General features: G+C 44.0%; 1 protein-coding gene across 1 annotated transcript in view; it reads right to left on the minus strand.

Moving 5' to 3' along the window:
* mafa (MAF bZIP transcription factor a) overlaps positions 1-14,501 on the minus strand; it is a 68,995-nt gene extending 54,494 nt beyond the window's left edge. The window contains exons 1-2 of the mRNA XM_062386801.1: positions 13,133-14,501; positions 5,213-5,277 (exon numbers count right to left, since the gene is read on the minus strand). Coding sequence (XP_062242785.1) covers positions 5,250-5,277; positions 13,133-14,100 — 996 coding nt within the window. The 5' untranslated portion in view covers positions 14,101-14,501 and the 3' untranslated portion in view covers positions 5,213-5,249. The remainder of the gene's footprint in view (positions 1-5,212; positions 5,278-13,132) is intronic.
* Between the last annotated feature and the right edge of the window lie 10,285 nt (positions 14,502-24,786).

The raw sequence follows: 24,786 nt of genomic DNA on the forward strand, positions 1-24,786 counted from the left end.
CAAGTGCTCTCCAAGGGTGACACTACCCAAACTCTGTAATTATAGAACCAAAGAGCATTCTTCAGCCCGGTTAACCAGAACTATGAGAGAGAGACGGACAAATATTTACTACATAACAGTTGGCCCCAAAACATACTTGAAATAGAGAACTAAAGCACAGTTTAACACCAAAGTTGGCTCTAAATAATCATATCTCCTTGCTGCATAAACTTAAACTTGAGTGTATTTTAAACTTAAAGGTGAAATGTCTTTTACTTTCACACAACTTCAAGTGTGGGTGGACAAAAGAATTGTTCTACTCTACATGTAAATTGCCTATATATAAAATTCCTCATGCTAACAGTTTGAACATTTATTCATTGGAAAAGCTTTAAAAAGCTCAAATCAATGTGTTGGAAGTGTTGTTCCTGATAAACCTGTCTGTTTATAATTATGACACCAGATATTATTTTAATTGTCAGTGGCATGGAAAACATTATAACAACAACTAACACAACAGCTTTTAGCCTCTGTGTATTTGTGTGTGTGTCTGAGACGTGTATTAATAGGATGCTCCGCCAGACTGTTTGTTCTAACACTTTGTAAACAGCGCGATGATATCTCAAGCTTTACTTCCTGTGTCCGTGCATGCATTATGGTGATCGCAGATTGATTAAATATCCCGACTCAAATTAATTAAACACATAAAATGGAGAACAACAACTTACGGGGCGAGTGTTTGTGTCCGACAGCCAAACAACGAGGGAGTCACATTGTCTCAGAGGCTATTTGTGTTTGATGTTAAAACGCGCAGGCACAATGCATTAAGCCTGGAATGTAAGTAATGTGCACTCAGACGTGCCGTGCGGACAGCATCATTTAACGTGCGGCCATAACTCTGTTAGGGTGCCGCTCTCGCTGCCTCTCTCTCACCCTGTATCTTCTCCGATCGCCCGTTCCCATTGTCACCCTCTGTGCACATTTCTTTAATGTGGCCCGAGTGTGAAAGATGAAAGATGAGACAGGACGCTGCGGGACTCTTCCGAGCTATTTGCTCTGTGCCGCTCTGTCTCCCTCTGGCCCTGTTTGCCTGAGTGAAGCGAGATACTGAAAATGCTCCGGAAACATTCGATATGATGCAGTGGCACCGGGCGGCTCTCACTCTCGCTTTATGAAACCCTGAAACATGTTGTGATCCCTGAGCGGTGCTGAACTCTATAAGTATGAATGCAGGCCCGGCCTCCGCAGAGGCCCCGCACCCTGGGTGAATGACTGTGAGAGCTGCTCTATGGCAGGATGAAGTGTGTTCATTTCCTTATTTATTGACTCACTTGCTTTTCTCTGAGTGTTTGAAATTAATAACAGCCAGCAGAAATCAGACAGAGGGATGAAAATCAGCACTTTCCCTGCAGTGAAGCCATTCATCAAGCTAACGAGGGGGAGAATAGGTGTGGAGGAGGTGCGCGGGGGGGGGAAGTGACGTTTGGAGAGGGAGCAGAGAGAGCGGGAGGGAAGCAGGTGCAGTGTGGGGGCGGAGGGAGGGTGAGGCAGGGAGGGAGGGAAAGTGACGTTGGGAACAGAGGTGAGGGGAAGGAAGGTAAGTTTGTTTGTGAGGAGGAGGAGGAGGAGGAGGAGGAGGAGAGTCAATTTGAGGATAGCGGGGCAGACGGAGGAGGAGGAGCCATACGTCATTCTGAAATGAGGGGAAGAGACAGAAAGAAAGACAAGTTTGACATTGGAGTATAAATAGACAGGAAAGAGAGAAACAGACAGCTTCCTCTGGAGTGACTGACCGAGAGAGAGGCTCAGAGGAACAAGGCCGTGTAGAAACAGCACAGAGTCCGTGTCCTTGCTAATTGCTACAGAATTACATATTAGACTTCAGTAATAATGTCCACAATGAGGAGGTTACGCATCTGTCATCTGGTTAGATCCACAAACTATCCCGAAGATGAGGACTGTACGAAACAGAGCTCTCGTTCACTGTCACAGACGCCGGCGTTTTACTTCCCTCCCTTCCACTGGTGGTCGATGATGGGCCTGCCCCCTCACGAAAGCCTTCGCCCCTCCGATGACTTGGTCCCGCGCTGCTCCGCCTCCCTGACAGTCCACCAGGGACCCGACAGTATCTCACACCGCGAGGGGGGCTGACTAAGCACTTACGGCTGAGCCTCTCTCTCCTCAGAGCGAGAGAGGAGTGCCACGCTGAGAACTCTGCCACGGGAAAATAATTAGCAAAGTGGAGCTCTGCCCAAATACACTGAGCTAAATCTAGTGCCACTTCACATACAAACGCAGCCATAAATCCCCTTTCTTTCTTTCCTTCTTTCTTTCTTTCTTTCTTTCTTTCTTTCTTTCTTTCTTTCTTTTCTCCACATCTCTCTGCCTTTCTTCCTTCCTTCGTTTCATTGATAGTATCTGTCTCACAATCGGGTGTAAAATTAGGTGTTCATGTCTAGATCATTGGTGGTGCTCACATATTTGAACACATTTCTTTGTTGTATACCAGTACTAAATGAAGACTAATTGTGGCAACCAGTAAGTTTGTACAATCCTCTGGGATGAAGAGACTCCCAGTTAAAGCCACTGGCCTCAGCCTCTGCTCCGGATGCCTTGCAGTGACGCAAACCGTACCCATCTCACTGTACATGGATATCTGTGATTTTTAGTATAAAGTTAGACCACAGTGTCTTTGGCCACCGGGGCTAAATATAGTGCGCTCCTCCTGAGCAGTCTCCAGTTTCTCACTCCTTTCCGAGAGGCAGGTGGAGCGGAGCGGGGCTGGGGAGGGGGGGAAGGAGGGATAACACCCAGTCTTGAATAAATCATCCCTCCACTTTTGACCCATATGGAGCGGGAGGTTGTTTTTGTACCTCTGCTCCGCCACCCCACCCCACTCCTCTTCCCTCTCTGGCCTCTGTGCCGCTCCTCTATCTCGTTCATTTTCTCCTCCACATGACAGGTCAATCTGGATCGATTTCATCTGCCCTCAACGACTCAACATCCTCGCGCCCAGAAATAGAGCCCTGTGTGATAGAGGAGCCTCCGACTAACCGTCACTGTGAGCACGCAGCTCAGAGAGAGAGGGGCAGAGGGGGAGAAACAGGACGGGAGAACATGACTACTTTGAAAACATGCGAGGAAGAACAACACTGATGTAGAGGAGGAAGAAACACTGGATCGTTCTCACTAGTCACAGTGTGGGTGACGCTGTTTCAGCAGGTCTCACCCAAACCACCCAGCTGCGCGCTTGTCACGTGGTCAGTGGCCTTGTGTACCTGTTACTTTATGCCAATGTGATCACGCACACACGTGCCCGTGCGCTCAAGACCAACACACACGTTCGCTTCCCCACAATCTTGCACCCTCGTCGCTTTCTCACGGCCTCTTTCACACACTCACGGTGCACATAAACACACCTGGCCTTCTCTCTCCGTCAGCACATTGTGGGTGCTCCAGCTCCCGGCTGGGCGGAGCTTCAGTGTCTCTGTACGAAGCCCTGAGGTGTGTCTGCCCTCACAAGACACGCACACACACACACACACACCAGTCCCAGGTGAGACGCGCTGGAAGTCTCACACAGCGTTAGCCTCTCTTGATGTCCTCGCCAGCTCCACATTTCCCAGAGTAAATACATATGTAATCTTTGTCTTTGCAGCGATGGGATAGAGGCACATGAGCACCGTGTCCTGGTGGCGTCCCGGCTGTCCGGGCCAGAGTCGGGACACTCTTTCCCCAGGCAAGGGCGCCGAGACCTGGCTCTCCGTCTCCATCACTCAGTCTGTCCTCCTGGAGCTACGTGGCCAGACTGCTCATCACCCCCCCCCCCCCCCCCCCCCCACACCAAACACACACAAACACACACACACACACAACCCCTCACCCTCCTCATATGCATGGATTTGCATAAAACAAAGACAAAGCTCTGCCTACAACGTCTGCCATGGTTGAAACCGCTCAGGACAGAACGGACCGGACCACACCGCACGCAGCCCCCGGGAGCCGGGCTGCCAGGTTGTCAGACGTCACTATGTGGAGGCGGCGTGGCAGGGGACCGGAGATTTACGACGATGACTAAGATAGACACCCTCATGGTTTTCCACTTTCATTTGCTTAACATCCGTTCCCTCGGCATTGTTTATATTCCTCACCCCGTAGCGGTAAGCAGAGGGCACCTAATTCACGGTGGTGACGTGGGAGGAGAATCAGAGCACTTAAAACACTTCATCTAAAGATGATTTGTCCTTGTCTTCCCTGATGGCTTTTGTCCTTCTTCCCCTCCGGAAGTTAAGTGGAGCTGGAGAAAGGCCAGCCACTGATCCCGAAACCCCACTTAAACACAATCAAGTAAATAACACTAGATACAAATCCATGCATGCACAAACACACACACGTATACATGTATTCTCCCCCCCCCCCCCCACCCCACTGGGAAAGTCATGCATACCAGCTCATTCTTATGTATCATGACCAATCGCATCATGGGGAACGTGCTGTGGAACAATCAGTGAAAACATTAGAGGAACTATTGGGTTTGCAATATACATTTGCCCGTGGTTCCTCTCTGTCTCCGTGAATTGATTTCAGGACCAGGAGCTTATTCTTCACTTTGCCTCTCTCCCGTTGTCCGAGACACTCTTCTCTTTTCTCTCTACCTTTTTCACACAAAATGTGAACTCGTGATTTACATTTGAATGGGCGACTATAATCTGCTGGTTGCGCTTTTGATCCACGACAAATGCAAACCTCTGTGTTTCCTGTGTGTGTGTGTGTGTGTGTGTGTGTGTGTGTGTGTGTGTGTGTGTGTGTGTGTGTGTGTGTGTGATCATGGATTTAAATGAGGTAGCAGAATGCATACTGCACTCGGTGAAGTCGCGGCAGATGGAGAGAGACGTGATGGAGAGAGATATTGTCAACATAAAGAAGGTGTGTGCTCTTTAGCATATGAATAGGAAATGACACTACAGTACATTATATGTCCGTTATAGAAGATGTGCATTATCCTATTAAATATGAAATTCTAATGAATAATTAATGACTGACTAATATAATGTCATTGTGTATGCCTATAATGTAATAATAATGCCATACTGTATATATAAAAACCGTGCTTGATATTATATGTACAGCTTTGTTTTACAAATCCAACTTCACTCGCTGCGATGAAGTAGAAATGACAGGCAGGAACAAAACGTAAAAAAGCTTAAAGAGATCAAGTGAGAAGTGTTATTACCTCAGGAAGCCAAGGGCACAGAGGAGCGGGCTTGAAATCACAGATGGAGGAATTTTCTCGATGACCTAAAAGAGCAAATGAGATCAGACAAAACACATCAGGATGGATAAATGAGTTTGAAGGTAAATACACATGGTGTGTTTTTCTCTTTCTTCTATTGTGCCACTCTCAGGCTGTCAGACGCACACACACACACACACACACACACACACACACACACACACACACACACACACGCAAACAATCACAGAGAAACAAGTAGATCCATTCCGACTGAGATTCACTCTCACCTTGTCTGTCTGCTGGAATACAGTACATGTATCATAGTAAGCGTTTGATGCGGAAGGAAATGTAAAAATTTGCATGCAAATAGATTCCACAGGGAGAACCCATGCATCAAAAACATTGTAACCACAAGAGACAAAAAATAAAATATCTAAGCACACAGTTTGCCGATTCGTAGAAAAGGCAAAACCGTGTCGTGCCCGGCGCTTTATTCCTGCTCATTTCATTGAAGTACATAATTAATTGTTATTTTTCAGCAGAGAAATAAACCACCTCATGAGTGACATTTTCCTAAGCACCCCTTTCAGAACACTCACAGGTCCTTATGTTGCTCTGGGCAGGTCCAAATAGACCTTTTTTTTTTAAATTGTCTGTAAATGTTGCCACACAAGTGAGAAAAAAGTGCTCAAGTGGGAAGCGGGGTTCCTTTAAAACGCTGAAGGAAAGAAATCTGTTTCGGAAATGCTTTGGCCGTGCACTGCAGTGAAGGAAATTTTAAATCACTGGATTTAAAAAGAAATGCCACATAACTCAGTTGCACTGAGTTTAGAGACGTGCAGGAAAACAGAGGTGATGCAGCACGATGATATTAGTACTGCAGCAGGAGAAATTAAGTCTCAGCATCTGAAACGCAGAGTATAAACTTTCATCAGGGTGATGTATGTTGGTTTTGATGAGAAAGCTGCAGTGTGGTTGGCTCCAGAATGAAAGACACTGAAGAGCAGACATGTTGGTGCATATCATCTGTTAGGAAAGTATACAAATATCTCTTTAACTTTTCATTCAGGTCACACGTGGTTGTTGAGGACATTGTAGATGCTACAGAACGACTGTATAAAATACTGTTTTGTTAATGCAAAAAAAAAAATTGGAATATAGATTATTCTTATAATTTGCATTCTTATTAAATCCTGAATGGATCTGCTGCAGCGCAAAGTTACAAATGCATAAACTAATTAGAACTGTTTGTCTCCACTGTATGTTCTTTGTGGATTATCATTATTGTAAGAAATGTGAAGAAAAACTAATCCCTCTTCCTTTTCTTCCTCTCAACCCTGTCACCTTGTGTGCAGAGGGACTGCTGAGAGATGGCGTTGCATTTGTTTAAGTCACAGGCTCATGGTTTGGGTCCATTTACAGACATATGAAATTACCCTAGCAAGTCCCGACCACCTCATTACCAACATAACCTGCAGCGAGTCTTTCAAGGACAACTCTCTAATGACACCACGCGCGCTCGCCTAATGTCTGCTTGAAGCGCGCACTGACTTTCTGCCACAGAGAGAGAAAAGAGTGTGGAGAGCGAGCGAAACCCACTCTGATAAAATAAGCATCTGAATAGATCCCTGATGTCCGTTTCGTTCTGAATAAGCGAGTGTCTGTGCTCTACTTCTCATCCTCGCCGGAAAGTGAGAGGAGTCTTTTTCGACCCTGTGTCTGCTGAGGCTCTCGACAGACTGTTTGCAGATGTGGCTGCCACCTGGTTGTGTGGAGACACCTGACTAATCTGTTAACTCCTTATTTCCATGACACCATTAAGTCACTTTTTTATTTTTATCATAAATGGTTGTTGGCCAGTTAGAGTAATTGTTATTTTTTTTGCCAGACTTCTTTTTTTTAAACAAAGTTACTGGTGAATTAAAAACATTAGAACATTAAACACACATTTAACACTGCTTATAGATCTGTTTTTTTTTTTTTCAAACCATAATTAAAGTGTAAGCTCAGGCCTGACATCCAGTTTCACACGCCCACTTTGATTCACGACTTGTTTTGTTGTGTCTTTGCAACACCCACAATGTAACCCTCGCACAATGTGGCTTTGAAAATAACCGACTGCTCTCCCTGATCATCGAGTTTGGCCACGAACGGTACCGGACGATCTCCAGTACTTCTCTGTGAATGTTAAACTTGTACAAACGCTGCCATATTTTTTATCATCCCTGTTTTGCCACTTGACAGAGACTGAGTGTCTTTTCTCTTTTCAGCTACGTGGGCTGAAGAAAAAAAAAAGAAAAGATAAATGTTTGGCAGCATGAAACTAAAACTGCCAGACATCGGCCAAGTGCCACGCCTGCCCTGTTCTACCCACTTGAAGGTAGAAGTCGTGCTGCGTACATAAACACTTTCTGTGTATTTTGACCTACATGTTTTCATATAAACATAAAACTAATATTATAGTTTGTACATCCTCAAAAAAGCACTTACACTGAAAGTTGTTTTGCCTTAAACTAATCAGATTTGGTTTCCTCAGAAACAAACTTGCGTAACAAAAACAAAGTATGCTGCGACTGTAACTCGAAGACAGTGGTGAAATACAGGAAATGGGTTAAAAAAAAAAAAAAATTGGCAGTGAGTACTGTTAAATTGACTGTGTGCTGTAGCATGTCGGATGTGAATGTACATCTCATTCAGTGGGCTCTGGGCAGAGGAAATGAGCATGGGCTCCCCAGGGCAGGGATTACTCTAATGACTTTGAGAGCAGCCTTGTGCTCTGTAACTTCTGACCTCTGCTCATCCTCTTCCCCAAAAGACGACCAGAGAGCCACACATGCATGCACGGACACACTCGCACATTCACGCCCACGTGCTTTCTGCTTAGCCACCGATCGACCTCTCGCACAAGCCGCTGTGAGTTTAAGAGATGCGGAGTCACAAACACCAAACAAAACGGCAACACAATGGATTGTCTCCATCTCTTCCTCTGGAACCATCAGAACTCTGTAAAGGATTCCTGCCCCCAACCAGCCCTTATTTCTGGTTCCGTCAACTGGCGTCCTGCTACTTGAGTGAACACTGCTGCATCTTATGCTGTCAGCCCGCATAGCGCCAACGTTCCATATGAGTGCATCATTGGAAGATCGATAGATTTATCACTTACGCACCCATAGCGCATCGGTGCCACGGATATAAGAGAGGAAACATCTTTTGCAAATTACATCCGTCTTTACGAAAATGTCACTTAGCTCGTGGACGTAAGTATTTGAGACGTGTAGACGCCAGAAAAACGAGGAACGTCATGCTGTGAGGGTAAATCTGCACAGGAACATTTATTGTTTATGTGTGTTTGTGTGTGTGTGTGTGTACTGGTGTTTGTGCTGGTGTGTGTAGGCCAGCAAGTGTGTTTTCACTTCTAGTGTCTAAGTGGTTAGCGTGTTTTAAGTTGAACTGATCTCTAAAAATGAGGAAACAATCAAAATAAACACGCTAAAGAGTCAGACAAGGTGGCTTTAAACAGAAACCCAATTTTCATTTTTCACATTCCACTCGGAGCACATAAAAAAACACATCACACAAATGCACAGCCTCTGGAGAAGCACCGCCCGACTCCCAACTACAGAAGAAAACGATCTTCCCTTTAATATGGCAAGTTAAGAAATGTGTTCTTTAAAGAGGGGGAACAGAGAAAGCAGTTATCCTGCGTGAAGCTGTTTATTACATTGTTGCAGTTAATATGAAATATCAAAACAGAGCAGCCCTATAGCTCAGATCAAATAGATGTAATTAGATAAATTGAGGAAGAAGGAGAGCGGCTTGGCTGTAAATTGCATGGTGTGTGCATGCAAAGACCCGACGATGGCACAGCTGCATGGAGCTGCACTCCACGATTTATCATCTCTACATCGCAGGAGCCAGTGGCCCACACCACTATTAATCATCAGCAAAATCATTTAATTCAGCCCGAGCCCGCCTATTGTCTCAGCTTCTCCCCTCACTCTGGGCAAATCATCCACCACAGCAGCAGCATGCACCTCAGAGGAGAGCACACCAAACAGAGTGGGATACAAGTGTCGGGTTCAAATTGTCTCTTTTTCTCTGACAGGCCATTTGGCAAATCATCACTGGCAGATGGCTCGGGAGGGGGCTTTTCTGTAAATTTAACAAATGTAAAAAATTCTAACTGGAAAGTCTTCTGTTAGTGCAAACACTTGATCACTCCGGGCTTTGTTCACACAGTGACAGTGTGGTAATCTCCTATGAAAGGTGCCTTTGTGTATGTCCTCTGCTCACATCCTTGCACGACCCTAACTGGGGCTAAGTTGCAAAAAGCTGATGAATCCAGACAGAATCTGTCCTCAGAAACCTTAGTGTGTTTTTCAAAGTGTATTTTGGCTCGCTGGTCTTCCTGTTTCAACAAACAAATTGTTCTGGGACAGTGTAACAAGATGCCCACGAGGCCATGTTCCTTGTCCCAGAAGTTACAAAAGATGTTTCCCTCCTGTGCTTTAGAAAAGTGGCCTGCTATCCTCAGCTGGTGCATCAGTGAAAAAGTTCTGTTGAAAGACGTCTGAGTGAGATGTCACAACGCTCGCTGAGATGCAAGGTCGGACGCAGCAGGGCTCAGGCTCTTCTGCTCACCGCAGCAGCTGACTTGTATTGGCACCTTCTCCAGCGCCCCCTCACATGCCTGACATGACTGTGCTCCCACTGCACCCCCCCACCTCACCCCTCTCTCCGAGAGCATGTCTGCTCCAGGCCAAACATCCCGGCCCACTGACAAACAGGATAAAGCGAGGTGAAATTGGGAAAGCCAAACGATGACATGCTAATGACAGTGAGCACACAGTGACTGAGAAACACAGACAGCAGGCACACAGTCCAAACACACACACACACACACACACACACACACACACACACACACACACACACACACACATCAGGAAGCAAGTGATATGAAAAAGGGCAAATGGAAAGTGCAAATATGGAAACATGCAGTCAGAAGAAATTCACAGGTAGAGAAATCCTCCTTTCATAGTGTTAATCATGGGAAACACACACACTCACACATGCACACACACACACACAAACATGGAGAGAAAGAGAGAGAGTGATGGCTCTTTCTCTCTCACTCGCTCTCTCTCACACGCACGCACACACACACACACACACACACACACACACACACACACTCAAAAAGATCCTAGGTCACACTTGACAATAGATGAACAGGCTGTAATATGTTAAACCATAAGCACACATGAGGATGGAATTCATGGATCTGAATCTGTTAAATATAAAATACAAAGATCAGATTTCATTGCTTATAATAATTTGAGTCTTTTTTAATGGACATGGTGTGGAAATGATAAAACTTTGAAGGATCATTCAAATAATTTTTCATTCATTATTTTTGGGATGTTTTAAAGAAACATAAATGTGAGACCTGTATGAGACAGTGTCAGAACGATTCATATGTAGGCCACTGCGTGTCTGACTCTTTTGTGCTTCCATCAACTTATCTGCAAACCGGACCCGTTTTCACTCATGCGTCAAAAACGAACAGGGACTCAACCGTAATTGCTTTCAAATCGTTTTTTTTGCTTAATGGTTCTGCGTAAATTTGTGGAAAACTTTATGATGTAAAGAAATCGTGTTTCTGGTTGTCCCAGTCATGAAATGAGTGTTGTAGGAAAACCCATTTAAAAGGAGCGATGTAAAGAGCGATGTGGTGCAGTCCTCTCCTCCCTGATTCCTTCAGTCACAAAAGCATGAAAATGCAAAATCTCAGGACAAGTGAAAAGAAAAAGTGAGAAACTTATTGAAGACAATTACATACATTTATTGCATATCATTTAATTGTATGAAATGAAAAAACGAGCACATATGAACATCACATATGGTTAGTGAGTGAAATAATTTTGCACAGCAAAATATATATATTTTTTTATATATATACTATATATAAGATGAAAGATTAATTAACATATTATCAAGATTTGTTGGCGGATGGTAAACCTCCTCATTTTTCTCATTTTTTATACATGCAGGGTGTCAATCCCTGACCATCTAACAATGTCCAGACATTATTGATTATAATAATTGTTATTGCTTTGAGTTCGCTGAAGACAAAACAACCTTCTCCTGAACCGATAATAATAATAATAATAATAAAAGTATCAAAATGTTACGATTTGTCGGTCGTAACAGATGCCTCTCTCCTCTCCTTGACATGTGCAGTTTAATAACGTTTCTTTAACTTCTACATACAGGCGACATGTTCTTTCCTCTCTCTTTGCATTTCAGTCCCAAATGTGTCGGTTCGTTGGAGAAACACAAATCCCCCCCCAAAAAAGCATGGCGATTTAATTGATTTCATCTGTGAGAGGGACCCTCTGCCTCGATAGTTTCATTCGTTTTAAATACGTGTGGCGGAGATCTCTTGTGTTTGAAGCACATGCTGCAAAATCGCTGTTCACGCACTGTCACATTATGGAGACGAGGCAACCTCTCGATGTTAAAACATACTTCACGAGCAGCCGTCTCACCTTTAATGATCTGCACGCATCAACCTGTAACACATGTCATCTCTCGCAACTCAGATTGTAAAACTTTTGCACTTAAATTACGCTGTAAAAAAAAATGAATCAGAACGGTTGACAAATGCACAATGGAATATCTTTAAATAACAGTATGGGCTTTTAAGCAACAGTCTACACCTCCAGGAAATGGATCGGTGGTTTTCCTCTATCAGTGAAGTCTTCCCTCTTTTCCCCCCCTCACTCGCACCATGCAGGATCCCTGCTGATCCACTTCCAGCAGTGGACGCATTTTGCGCATTCACTGCAGCCTGTGTAATGACAGCCGATGGTGGTGCGCTTCAACACAGCCGAAATGCACTCGTATAGGTTGCAAGGGCTCCGTGTGTGTGTGTGTGTGTGTGTGTGTGTGTGTGTGTGTGTGTTTTTGTGTGTGTGTGAGTGCGTGTGTGTGGGGGGTGTGGGTGGATGGTGAGGGGTGAGGGGGGGGGGGGGGGGGTCCTGTCACTTTTTTGCTGCAAGTCCCAAAAAAGTGAGGAGGCCATAAATGAATGAATGCCATGCTGGAGTCAGTCACCCGACAAAAAAAAAAAAAAGAAGACATCTTCAAGCACTGGAAAAAAACGACAAAAGAAAACCCGTACATGTCCAGCATGCAGGGCAGTTCAATAACAACATGTCTTAAAAAAACAACAACAACAACGAACAGTTTGTCATGAGTACAGTCTTTTGTCGCTCAACACAATAACAAGCATGAGATGAGGTGGCGTCAAAACGGCTGCAGGCTCGCAAATCCTCCAAGTTTGGCAGACAAAAAATAAGAAAAGGTAAAAAACAGCCCCCCCCCCCACAGCCCCCCCAACCCCGGCCCCCCAAAAACAACACATAAAAAAAGCATTCTGTCGATGGATGGAGGGGTCTGTACACTGAGTTCGAAGTGAAATGGTGATGGTGAAAAACAAGTTGGTGAGCTGAGCGCCGGCATGCACACTTCGTATACTGCTGCGTAAAGTTCATGGATCAACTTTGAGGAAATCATAAACACCGCAAATCTAATGAACAACGATGAAAAATCATTGACGAGACAGACTACGAGCTAAACACTATGTATGACAGCAAAAAAAAGAAAAAGAAAGTTGATGAAGGTTTTCTGAATATGCCTCTTCAAAATTAACAGAGCCTTCCAATGTCTTGTTTTTTCAAAAAGATGTATAAAATAAAAAAATGAAGAAAAAGTTGACACGTTAGTTCTTGGTCTATTGGCTTTGGGTCAAATGAAAAAGAAAAAAGTTTCATAATGAAAACTTTTTTTTAAGCGGGGGTGAGTAACTCAACTGATATTCTTTTTTTTTTTCACGATAATGTCGAGACTCACATGAAAAACTCCGGGGATGAAGGGTTGTGGTCGCTGCTGGATCCATTTTCTCTGAAACCGGTGCTGATGAGCTTCTCATACTTTTCTTTGTACGCGTCCCGCTCCCGGACCAGCCTGGAGATCTCCTGCTTTAGGTGCTCGACCTGCTGGATGAGTTGCGTCTTCTCTCCCTCCAGGACGTGCCGCTGCTGGACCCGCTTGAAGCGGCAGGACTGCGCGTAGCCTCTGTTCTTTAGGGTCCTCCTCTTCTGTTTCAATCGGATCACCTCTTCCTTGCTGACCCCCCGTAGGTGCCGGTTGAGCTCCCGCACCGACATGGTCACCAGCTGCTCGTCCGAGAACCGGTCCTCCGGGCGCAAGTGTGCGTGATTTGTGCCAGAAATGCCGTTGCTCTGGCCGCCGGGCCCCTGGTGGCCGCCACTGTGGTGGTGGTGGTGGTGATGGTGGTGGTGTGCCCCTCCGTTCTGAGCCGCCGCCGCAGCGATGACCGCCGACACCACCGCCGCGGCGGACCCCATCTCTTCACCGGCCATGGAGCCTCCTGTCCCGGCTGCGCCAGCGAACTGCTGGCTCCTGGAATAGCCATCGAACGACTGGAGCTGGTGACTGTTGTTGATCAGCGCCTCGACTGCGTCTTCGGGGCTGAAGCCCAGCGCCTCTGGATTCAACTGCTGTTGGTAACCGGGCATCCAGTAGAAATCCTCTATGTGTGACTTCTGCTCGCTCCCCGAGCCCGGACTGGGCGCCGAGAAGCTTGGGGACGGGGGCACCGAGCTGCAAGGCGTGCTCATCGGGGTGGAAGACAAGGATCCCCCGGCGATAAGGCGACTGCACTGGCTGATGTTGCGATCGGGCTCCACCGGCTCCTTTTTCACTTCAAACTTCATCAGATCGAAGTCATTAACATATTCCATGGCCAGGGGACTGGTGGGCAGGTCGGAGTTGCTCATTGCCAGCTCTGATGCCATCCTCTTGCTGCTGCTGCTACTGACAGTCCTCCAAGCGGGGTGAAGAGCAGCTGTCAAACTGGGCTGGTTGGGAACAACGTGAGCCAGTTTGATTTTAACGCGTTTGTCTGGAGAGTGAAAAACGAGCTTTTCTTGGTCCCCGGGTGCAGCCGCGGACTCGCGGGCGTCAGAGCGCAGGAGTTTTTCTGTGCGGAGTCTAACGCACGGACACAGCGGTGCCGCGCGCACGAGCAGCGGAGTCCTTTTGCAGCATGTGAAACTCGGCGGTTTTGTGTTTCAAACATTTAACACTTTACGCTTTTCTTCAGGGAGACATTGCGCAAGCGGCGAGAGCGAGAGAGGGAGAGCGCGGCCGAGAGGAGAGGGGGCGAGAGGCAGCCGCGCACGTTGGGAGCCGCTGACTGGTGGGGCGATTTTTTAGAGGGATCACACAGCAGATGAGTTTAAGAGCTTTGGAGCGGCCCTGACGTCAGGCTGCAAATGGGAAATTGACTCGGACGAAGAGCCAATCGGGTCGCACCCTGCGAGAGCTAATTAACATATTAGTAACCTGCAGAAACACAACTTTCCTCAACTGTCAGAGGCCGTCAGCTGACTGTCAGCCTCTCTGACTGCTGCGCTCCAATCTGACTTTTTACACCCAGCGACCATTTGATCCTACGGGTTGCGTTTTATTTCAGTTGAACGAAGTGGAGCGTGCACGCTGTTAAAGCCTGAACACGAGCCTCCCAATGTGAAGCATCGAGGAAAATAAAGAGAAAGACTAAACGTAAAAGAATGTAAGAAGGAAAGTATGTAAGATAACATAGATGAATATATAGATGGCTATATACATAGATGAATAGATAGCTAGATATATAGATTAATACATAAAGACATAATTTCCCCTTTAGTTTCTGCAAAAATACATTTTCATGAATTCATATTTTAATGTAATTGATTGTACTTCATTTTGTCTTTTTTAAAATATTTTTTCATATTTTGAATGCAACATATTTTATATAGATTCTCTCCTAGAAAAATCCCTTCAAGTTATAAATTACAAATTTTGATATTTCTGTTACATTTTATTTGAATAACCATATGAAACATTAGTGGCATGCGTTGACTGTGTTCAGTAGTCACTAAAAAGACGAGTGAACAATAATATGACAGGTGGAATGAGGAAATCTGTCATGCCTTCGCACACCATTGTAAAACTCAACACTGCCACCTTTTGGTCATTCCCATGCATGGGATTCCCCCTCAGTCGCTGTGATAGAGAACAAATTCCACACAAACCATTAAAAGTTCGAATAAAGGCATGGAAAAAACATAATGCAACAAACACATACACACTGAAGCGTACCCTTCTTTTCTTTATTTTTATTATTTAAGAGGAAATGAGTGGAAATGCTACTTGTGACTTTCACTGGAGTTACGTAAGAGAATCAAACCTTCTTTGTGTGGAAGAAATCCTGTTGGTGGAAGTGAATGCAAGTGAACCCAGTGTTCCATCCAAACTGATATTATGTTGTACAGCCATAAAAATCACTTTATCTATAAGCAGCGGCACAGGCGTCGCAGTGGAGTCATATAAAGCACTCTCGTACTTTGCACTTTCTCTAAGTTCAGAGGTCTGCTACTTTTAATTGATCCACGTACAACAATAACATAAGGCAGTCTGGGTATTCCTGCTTTCCTATAGTACTGTGTGTGTCCTGTCTAGTTAAGTGGTCATAATGGCTTTATCCATATAGATCAGGCACGTTTTCTATAAGGACTGTAAAGAAGATGTGGTCAACAGAATATTTTATTTTTAAGGGGGACCGTTGTGATGTTTTTTAAGAATATTTTATTTTACATTAACAGAACAGAGATCCTTGTTCAGGGATGGCGTGGTCTGATACTGACACATATCAAACTGGCTTGTGTGTACAATGATGCTAAAGTTCCTTATCTAGAACCATGCAATGTTAATTCACTCAGCTTTATTCCCGACCTGAATTCATCCACGAGGATGACATTAGCATGGGATTTAAGGCCTTAACTTTGACTTCCCCATTGTACCAGCATTAAGAGCAAAATGCAATTAAGTGACGACACATGGTAGTTTAATCATTCAATTATAATGCAATTTGAGGAAAGAGTGATGTCAGCTATCCTAGAAGGCCTGGTCTGGCCGGCCGGTCGGAGTGATGATTTTTTGTGGTCTCTCTTGACATGTTGATGACAAATAACCATTTCTTTCCTGTGACAAAAGCCTATAATGATAGTATCTCTCTCTCTCTCTCTCTCTCTCTCTCTCTCTCTCTCTCTCTCTCGCTCTCTCTCTCTCTCTCTCTCTCTCTCTCTCTCTCTCTCTCTCTCTCTCTCCCCAACTCTCTGTCTCCCTCTCTCTCCCCCTCTCTTTCTCTTTCTCTCCCCCCTCTCTTTCTCTCTTTCTTTCTTTCTCTCACGCTCTCTCTCTCCCTCTCTTTCCAAGTGTATGATCTCATCGTTTCAACAAAGTGTATTTTTAGATTCCTGGATGCACACTATTTAATGATAGACCAAATCAGTCACATCACTTGTGCCAGAAGCGATGGAAGACGATCCAGACTATCAGCCAGATATTTTCATAACCATACGGAGTTCAGCACTTGTCCAAAAACTGTGGCTCAGTTTGTGGCTTTTAGGTTTTCCCTCGTCGAAACTGAGTGGAAACACTGTTTTTTCTGTTTGTCTCTGTCTGGTGTCCCAATTGCTAAAGCAAATGCTCAGACACACTGACCAATACTATATTTCAGTATTTTAACTGAGGAATACAGATCACAATGAAGCTACAACAGTGAAATGTAGAATTTAATGGTTTTCATTATTTTTCTTTGCTTGTAAAATCATAAAATGTATCCTAACCCAACACAAAAGTATTCTTGGCAGTGACTTAATGTTTGTAAAAGGCATAACTACATGCATCTGCTAGTGTGTTAACACAACACTTTGCATGTGGTTGAAACAAATTCAGACAGAAGCCTACTGTTTATTTTTCAATTCTGTGGCCGTATCATCTGTTTGGGCTTACCTGTTCACTGGAAGGCACAGCAGTGGCCCGTTCCCTGGGGTATGGCCACAGCCGAGCGAGACTAATACACAAACGAAGGGAGAGCTCATTAGTCATGACAGAAGAAAGTGGCGGACCTAATTTAGCTGCTTTTGTGCTTTTGAAGTTATTGATGATGCCGAGCGGAGGGAGATCTACACAGAGAGAGAGAGAGAGAGAGAGAGAGAGAGAGAGAGAGAGAGAGAGAGATGCAGTGAAGAGAACCTACAGGAAGAGGGGAGGTTCACGTGACGAGGTGGAGGAGCAACGCAGCCGATGTGTAACATGGCGATCTTATGAAAAGGACCATCCCGTTTTTCAGACTTTATCATTTGTAAAAAAAGTGAAAGAGTTTTGAATCAAAAGCAGTCACATTATACAGAGGAATGTTGTTGGAGAGCTGTAGGATTGTTGCGTTTTCGTCATGCTGATAAGGTCCGTTGCCCTTACCACTGCAAAAATCTAATTTAACAAAGTCACAATGTACATTTTACAACATGATACATGTGCATTTTCAGTGTTGGAAAGGAAAAATGTGGCAGTGACTTAATTTAGACATGCAAAATTTAAAATCCCCAAGAGTTAGTGAGGAGCATTTATGCTATTATTAAAAACCTTTTTCCTAAATAGGCCGTTACCCTCTTGGGGATTACAGAATGCATTGTGTACATTTCTTTGCAGTGTTGTGTTGCTTTGACACTTTAAGACGAGCGTCTGTGGTCAGTCTAAAATGTCGGCCCCATATTGAAGCCTCTGTTTTGACAGCCTCTTGTCGAATGTATTGACACACTCCGTTTACAGAAGGCAGAGGTAAGATCTGTATTTTAGCGTGACCCGGTCCCGTCACAGTACACAGTCTGACGTGCACTCCTGATAAGTCTGTGAGAGCTCAGTGTTGTCCTACTTGGAAAATTGGAACGTGTCTGACGGCTCTCTAATTGATTTTTCTGGGCCATTTATGAACAGTTTCCATAAGTCTGCAACTACGCAGTCTTGCTGAAGGAAAAACCCACAACGCATAAGATAATGGCTTGGCAAAAATTCCACACACAACTTTGTACTGGCTGCTTGTCCACAGTGACATTTCACTTATTTTAAGTGTGTAGAGATATTCCACACATCTGTCAGTAATCTTCTCAGAGTATTAGTGCTGGTATCAGTCTGAACGCCTCTTTCTTGAGCGCAATAGAGGTGATACAATGGAAAGAGCAGAGGTCAGTGAGTCACTTGTGTGTCTGTGTGTGTGTTTGTGTGGTTGCTCAGTTCCAGACAGGGCTTGATAAGGCCATTTAATCAGCCTCTTTGCATTCCAACACTTTTGTAAGTCGCCCCTAACCTGAGCCTGTTATTGTATCCATGTCAGGTTTGGTGAATATACCTGAAAGCTGATAGCACCTGAAAACACACAGGCAATGTAGCTGAAAGGATGAAGTCTCAAAGCTTTAAAATATGAGGAATAACTTCCCCTCATTGTCTGATCTCCACTTTTACATTTAGTAAACAAAGACGACAACCAAACTGCCCTGTGCTTTGACGTGAAGGGTTGATCTGTGGGGCAACGCAATTTCATCAACAGTTTAGTGAGAACAACAAAGCTGGAATATCAATTTTCACCCCACCAGCCGAATGTGGGCACAGCCGTGTCATAATTACCTTAATCCATTAGTCAGAAGGAGGGCGAGGCTGAGAAGGGTGCGACAGAGGACAGAGCAGACAAAACAAGGTCAGGAGGAGAGCAGATCTCAAGTCTGAGGTGGATCTTGGATGGCCTCTCTGACATCGGTGGAAAGTATTTGGGAGCCTCCAGCTCTAGTCTGGAGAGCTCTGGCACATGACCCTGAGCTAGTTCTGAGGGTTGATGGCGAGGGACCAGCAGTAAACCAGTGAATGTGTTGCGTTCCTGTGAACAGCAGAGTCACACATGTTTTCTAAACCGCCTCGGCGTCACGTGGCTTCAGGGTGACGCAGGGTTTATGAGGTTGAATCTCTCGTCTTTGATTCCCCGTCTCCTTCCAGTTGAATATTTGTCATGTTAAATAACGTGATTGCTAATTAATACTGTGTGGCTAATAAATGTGGACTAGTCTATTCACCACATGCAGGGTAATCGAAGAGGACTGGTCAATATTGTAGAAGGGTTGGCAGAGCTTGCATATTAGCCATAATTACATTCACATGAACATAATGTATTGGTTTGCTGTCATGTGTGCAGTTAATGTGTATGGCAATTTATTGATATATTAATTGGCCAGGGTTTGGACATCAACAACGCTTTCACACGACTTGCGATTTCATTTTTAAATGTGTGTTTGTGTGTGTACCTTTACCTGTGTGTCTATACTGGTGTTGTGTTTGTGTGTTGGTGCATGCGTTTTTATGTGTGTGTGTGTTGTTTGAGTATTGATACGACTAAATGTTAAAGCACTTACTTCCAATACAATGACACAGTTTTCTACTAGACGAGCCGAAGTGTACTTTACATGATAATAAATTTAAGAATTCAATGAGATATATTTTAAAGACACATTAAAAAAATATATTTACTTTTATCATTGATTGCGTAACGTTTTGGAAGTAAGTAGCTGGTGTTTAATTTTACAGTGAGGACATATCTGCTGCAATAATCCAAATATCACTAAATATGTCCACAGACACGAGCATGAATTTACAAACCCCCAAACCACGGGCTAAACAATCATTTCAACATTTTAACTTCCTTTTTTTTTTTTGAATGGATAGATGTTCCACATGAGGTTGTATACATATAGCATTGCATCCACCTCCTCTAACTTCTTTATACTGGGCCGATAGGACTTTAAGCCTGAGTCGTCACCTCCTGCACAGGCTCCACCCTCAGCTGCTCACTGGCCCTTGAGCCACTGTTGCCTGGAACTGACACTAACAATGAAGTGTAATTTTCACAATTACAGAGCGTTTGCAGGCTGATAAGAGTAAAGGTGCAGCAGAAATACCAGAAAACAACACATCTGAAATGGCTTTGCACTGGTGTCTATTGTTGAGAAGATAATGATGTCATTGGAGGAAAATAACAGACCACCTTGTATCAGTGTTTATGTAAATATACACACAGTCACATTGGTGTAATGATTTGTTTTGTTGCTCTTTAACTCATCAATACAAACTTTATCTGTGGTGTTTTCTCATCCCTTCATCATCTGTTACACAGTTATTACACTGAACTTAATGAGACCATCATCCCATTGTGTTCCACACAGTGTTTGTCAAATATGCCAATACAAGACTATTGACTCAGTGAAGATATGCAAGAGCAATGACTGTCTGCTAGACCCAACCACACTTTGATAAGAGCCAAAGAATTTCAAGAGGGGTAAACACAATCTGTCACGGACACTGAAGTCGTATTCCTTCTCTCATTAATCAGAGAACAAAGACTTGTAAAATAATTAAAAAAAAAATATTAATAACTAAACAAAATTTGTTTGTCTGACAGATGACGTCTCATTGCTGGAAAATGGCTAAATTTGAATGAGTGATTGAGATGCTGTTTGCCCCTCTTGTCCCATGATCATCTGATTATAGATATCTCCAATCACAGTCAACATGCACGTCACCCCCAATAAGAAGTAAATAGAGATGCACAACCAATCACAGTGACACAAACCCATTCAGTGTTCTTACACAAATTCACAAAGCATGAAACGCATGCGCATGCTCATAGTCTAATGAGAGATTTTTTGACCTTTCTTCATGTACCCCTGGAGAATATTGATGAATCCCCTTTTAAAAATAACTCTCGCCTGGTAGGGTCATTAAATGATTTACAGTTATTTCAACAACACATAATTATTACATTTATTATGTTGGACTGTACAGGGTTGGGCCATTGTGGTGGAAGGTGGACCATTTAACAGACAATAGAGGCAATTCAAAGTTGATTTTTTCTGAATCCACTTTCCACTCTGAAGACAACATCACAAGAAAATAATTTACAGTTTTGAAGAGTGGTGCATTACAACAAAACCTGTAGAATTGAATTGTCTGATGATTGAAAATTTAAAATATCTTAGTTAAAGAAGAGAGCATAAAGGTTTGAATGTTTGCAACTAATCATATGTAACTTTCTCATAGTATATTGAGTCTTTATGGATGGAGTCAAATGTTCTAAACATGTCCGTGGATTTTCTCTGGGTACCTCGGCTTCTAACCACAGCATCACATGCTTCAGCATACTACCATTACCAGTCACATTATCATCAGGGCCTTTGTGCATTTGAATCCCGCTGTCTGGATCTGTTCCTAATAACAACATCTTTTCAATTGTTCCACCGCTAAGCTGGTTAAAATGTCATCTGACTGTGATTGCGAGCGTGGCCCTTCAAACACTCCCAGTGGGTGAGGCGCTTAATGTTTATGTGAGCCCTGCGTTCGGCACGCGGCATTTAAAAACCCGGCTGAAGCCCAAATGAAGATGATTTAAATGAACTCATTTGAGGAACATTTAATTACCATTGGAGTGTAATTGAATGTTTCTCTGAAGTGCTGAGTGATTCCTAATGAAATGAGAAAGGCTGGGGGAGACACTGATGAGGCTGAGCTCAGGAGCCGATACTCAGGCCGACTCTCAGCTTACAGGACTGAGAAAAAGATCAGAGAAGCATCTGCCGCACAAATAAATCCATCACGGCTAAGTTATCCTCAAGATGGATTTAAAGAAAGCTTCACTAAAGATTCGCTACAAGTGATTGTGAACAATAGCAATCCACAATACCGTGTAAAGATAAGGACAAAAATAGAAGTGGCTGTTTAAAAGAGGTGTGAGTGTGGAGGCTGCTTCAGGCTGAGTCACACAGTGTAACAGCAGAAGAGGTGAGTGAGGAGTGAGATAGAGTATTTACGGGGCAGGTGTGCTGCTGGGCCAGTAAAAGCCCCTTCCTCTGGACACTTGTTGTTAAGCCCCGGCTGTTGTAGCGTGCATATTTCGTGGCCTTTTGGAAATTCCCACTCCGCGACATCCTCACACCTGCACCAACTATTACGGGGAATTTCATTCTCCTGCTGCTGTCTAAGTGTATGCTTGTGTTTGACAAGAGGAGTGCGACAGTGAGTGCCTCCTGGTGTGTGCAGGTAAACATGTGTCAGTCTTTACGAGCGTTAGCGGCAGGCGTTGCCCTCCACGTGGCCTTCTCAGGGTCGGGAAGCCTAAAGGTCCCGAGGCAGGAAGTGCAAAACAAAACGACCTATTAGCTTCTTGTAAGCTTGAGTCAAACTGTCCAAACAAAGATACAGATAGACTTATTTTATGCCCAGCTGCCTGCTCACTTCCCCTCTGTCTGTGTTGAACCCTTCCGAATGAGTGTAGCTGGCCTTCGTTTGTCAATGTCCATTTTGTATTTGTAACAAGGCTGCAACATAAAGCAAACGGAAGCTGGTTGGTTAAATGCTGGTGACGCTATTATGAGGTTAAATCTAGAGTATACAAGCCGGCAGTTTGTATGGTGAGAGCATTTCCTGGAGAACAATGAGTCTCCAGGCTTGTCTGACAGAGAAAGAGACACAGAGGGAGATATGGGGAGAGAGTGAATGAGGGAGAGAGAAAACAGAAAGAGAAAGAGAGATCGACATCGCACAACGTGTGCATTTGTATCTACTGTTTGACAACTAACCTTATAATTGCAAAGATGATACCTGCCGTTCATTCCGGGTCAATGTGGGGATTATTTCAGAACATCTTGATGCCCTGTCTGCACAGCAGTACGCACACACTGTACAATCTCACCCTGAACTGAGACGTACACACTCTATGCATTTAAACCTTAGTTCAGAGTGAAGTCGTAAACTGATAAAGAGAAGGATGTCAATATTGTTAAGATGTTTCTTGTACTTGAGTGCAGCCACAAAATCTGTTCACAGATCTGCGTGAACTTGACACACAAGAACACAAACAGACTACACTGAAAACCAAATATCTTCTATTTGCCTCAGTCTTCTTTAGATAAACACAGCATTTAATGGGATTAATTCATTGAGCTTCAGTCCTTCTGCAGAATATTCTCTGCTGCAGGTGCAGCATTCACAAAAGCCCCCTCTCCAATGTCTGATAGAGTATTATGGACAGAAAGCTGTGAATTATAAAGAATGCAGAGTATAGTCTATTTGTGTATTTCTCTGCAAGTTGCCAGCACAGAGGTACCTTATATATATTTATATATAAACGTGTACCTATCCTACCCAAGGGTATAACTCTCAGAGCTCTACAATTGGTAATGACACCTAAGGGAAGCATGGTGAGCCGGGTCAAGCACCTGAAGCTACTGAGCAGAGGTGTGCATAGATAAACATGAGCATTGTTAAATACAGATACAAGTCACTAAAATGCTCTGAGGCCAACACCACCGATTAATGTTCATTTGAGGTTAACAGGCAGAAAACCTCTCTTTTTCCACTAAGTGTATCTAAACCAAGCTGCTCTGTTGTAGTGGAAACAGGCTACATCACATGTGGCAGGTCTGGATTTAACGTGAGGGTGGATCAGTTCATATTCCATATTCAACTTCTCCTCAGCACACACACACTTCCACATTTGACCATATGCACACACACATATGTATACATGAGTGCACGCTTATAGACCAGTGTACTGTGCATTATACTTTGAGAATGAGCTTAATTCTCAAGCTAGACATCACATGGCTGTCGTACTCTCAGACTAGACATTCAAATGACTCTCAGTGCTGGATGCACTTACCATGGAGACAGAGGGACTCAATTGGCTAATAAAAGCTCATAATCTAAATTGTGGTTCGTGACTCCAGAGTTCTGGTGTTGGAGCGCACATGGACAATGACACCCAGTAGTCGGAGCACATCCTCTAACCAGGCTTGACATTCCAAGCGGCAATTACGGCACCGGGCCCACCGATCCAGACCAAAACACCTACTTACAAAAACAATGGGCATCACTGTTTGCATACAAGGGCAGCCCTCTTTGGACCCACTTCATTCCTCTGACCACCCCCCCCCTCCCCTCTGCTCTGGCCCCAATCTTGTTATTAATCTTAACTCATTCATTAGAAACATTCTCAGTCATTGCATGTTCTCACATTAATGTAATGGCCATGACAACAGGTCAGGTCCTTGCAGCGCGTTTGCAGTCAGGGAAGACTTGATTGGAAGGAATGGAAATCACTTAAACAGAGAAAGTTACTCGAGGATGATTTGTCTACAGCTCCATCACATTTGCATGATTGGTTTTGTTTGCTTTTAGTTGCTCAAGTCCCGGCAGAGATAACAGAAGCGGGCACATCTGTCTCATCATGGGAGCATTTGTCAGAGGTCCTATCTAATGAACTACGTCTGTGGCAATGTGTCAAATATGAAATTATACGGGGGGGGGGAGACGTTTTGTCAAAACAAAACAATTCTTCTAGTCATATAGGTGCTTGGACACTGTCTAGCTCTCCCAACAATTTCCAGACATTTTACGTTCATTTTCTCTGTTTCTTTAAGACACATAAAACTAAAAATGTCAGTGCTGTCCAAATGCTTGTATTTCATACACACGGCCATTATTCACACCACATAATTATGTGTTAATGGCCTGCGCTGCAAGGTTGTGAGCAAAATCTGGTTGGTAATTTAGTGTAA

This window comes from Platichthys flesus, chromosome 1, assembly GCF_949316205.1.
Source record: "Platichthys flesus chromosome 1, fPlaFle2.1, whole genome shotgun sequence".
In the NCBI taxonomy this organism is placed as follows: Eukaryota; Metazoa; Chordata; class Actinopteri; order Pleuronectiformes; family Pleuronectidae; genus Platichthys; species Platichthys flesus.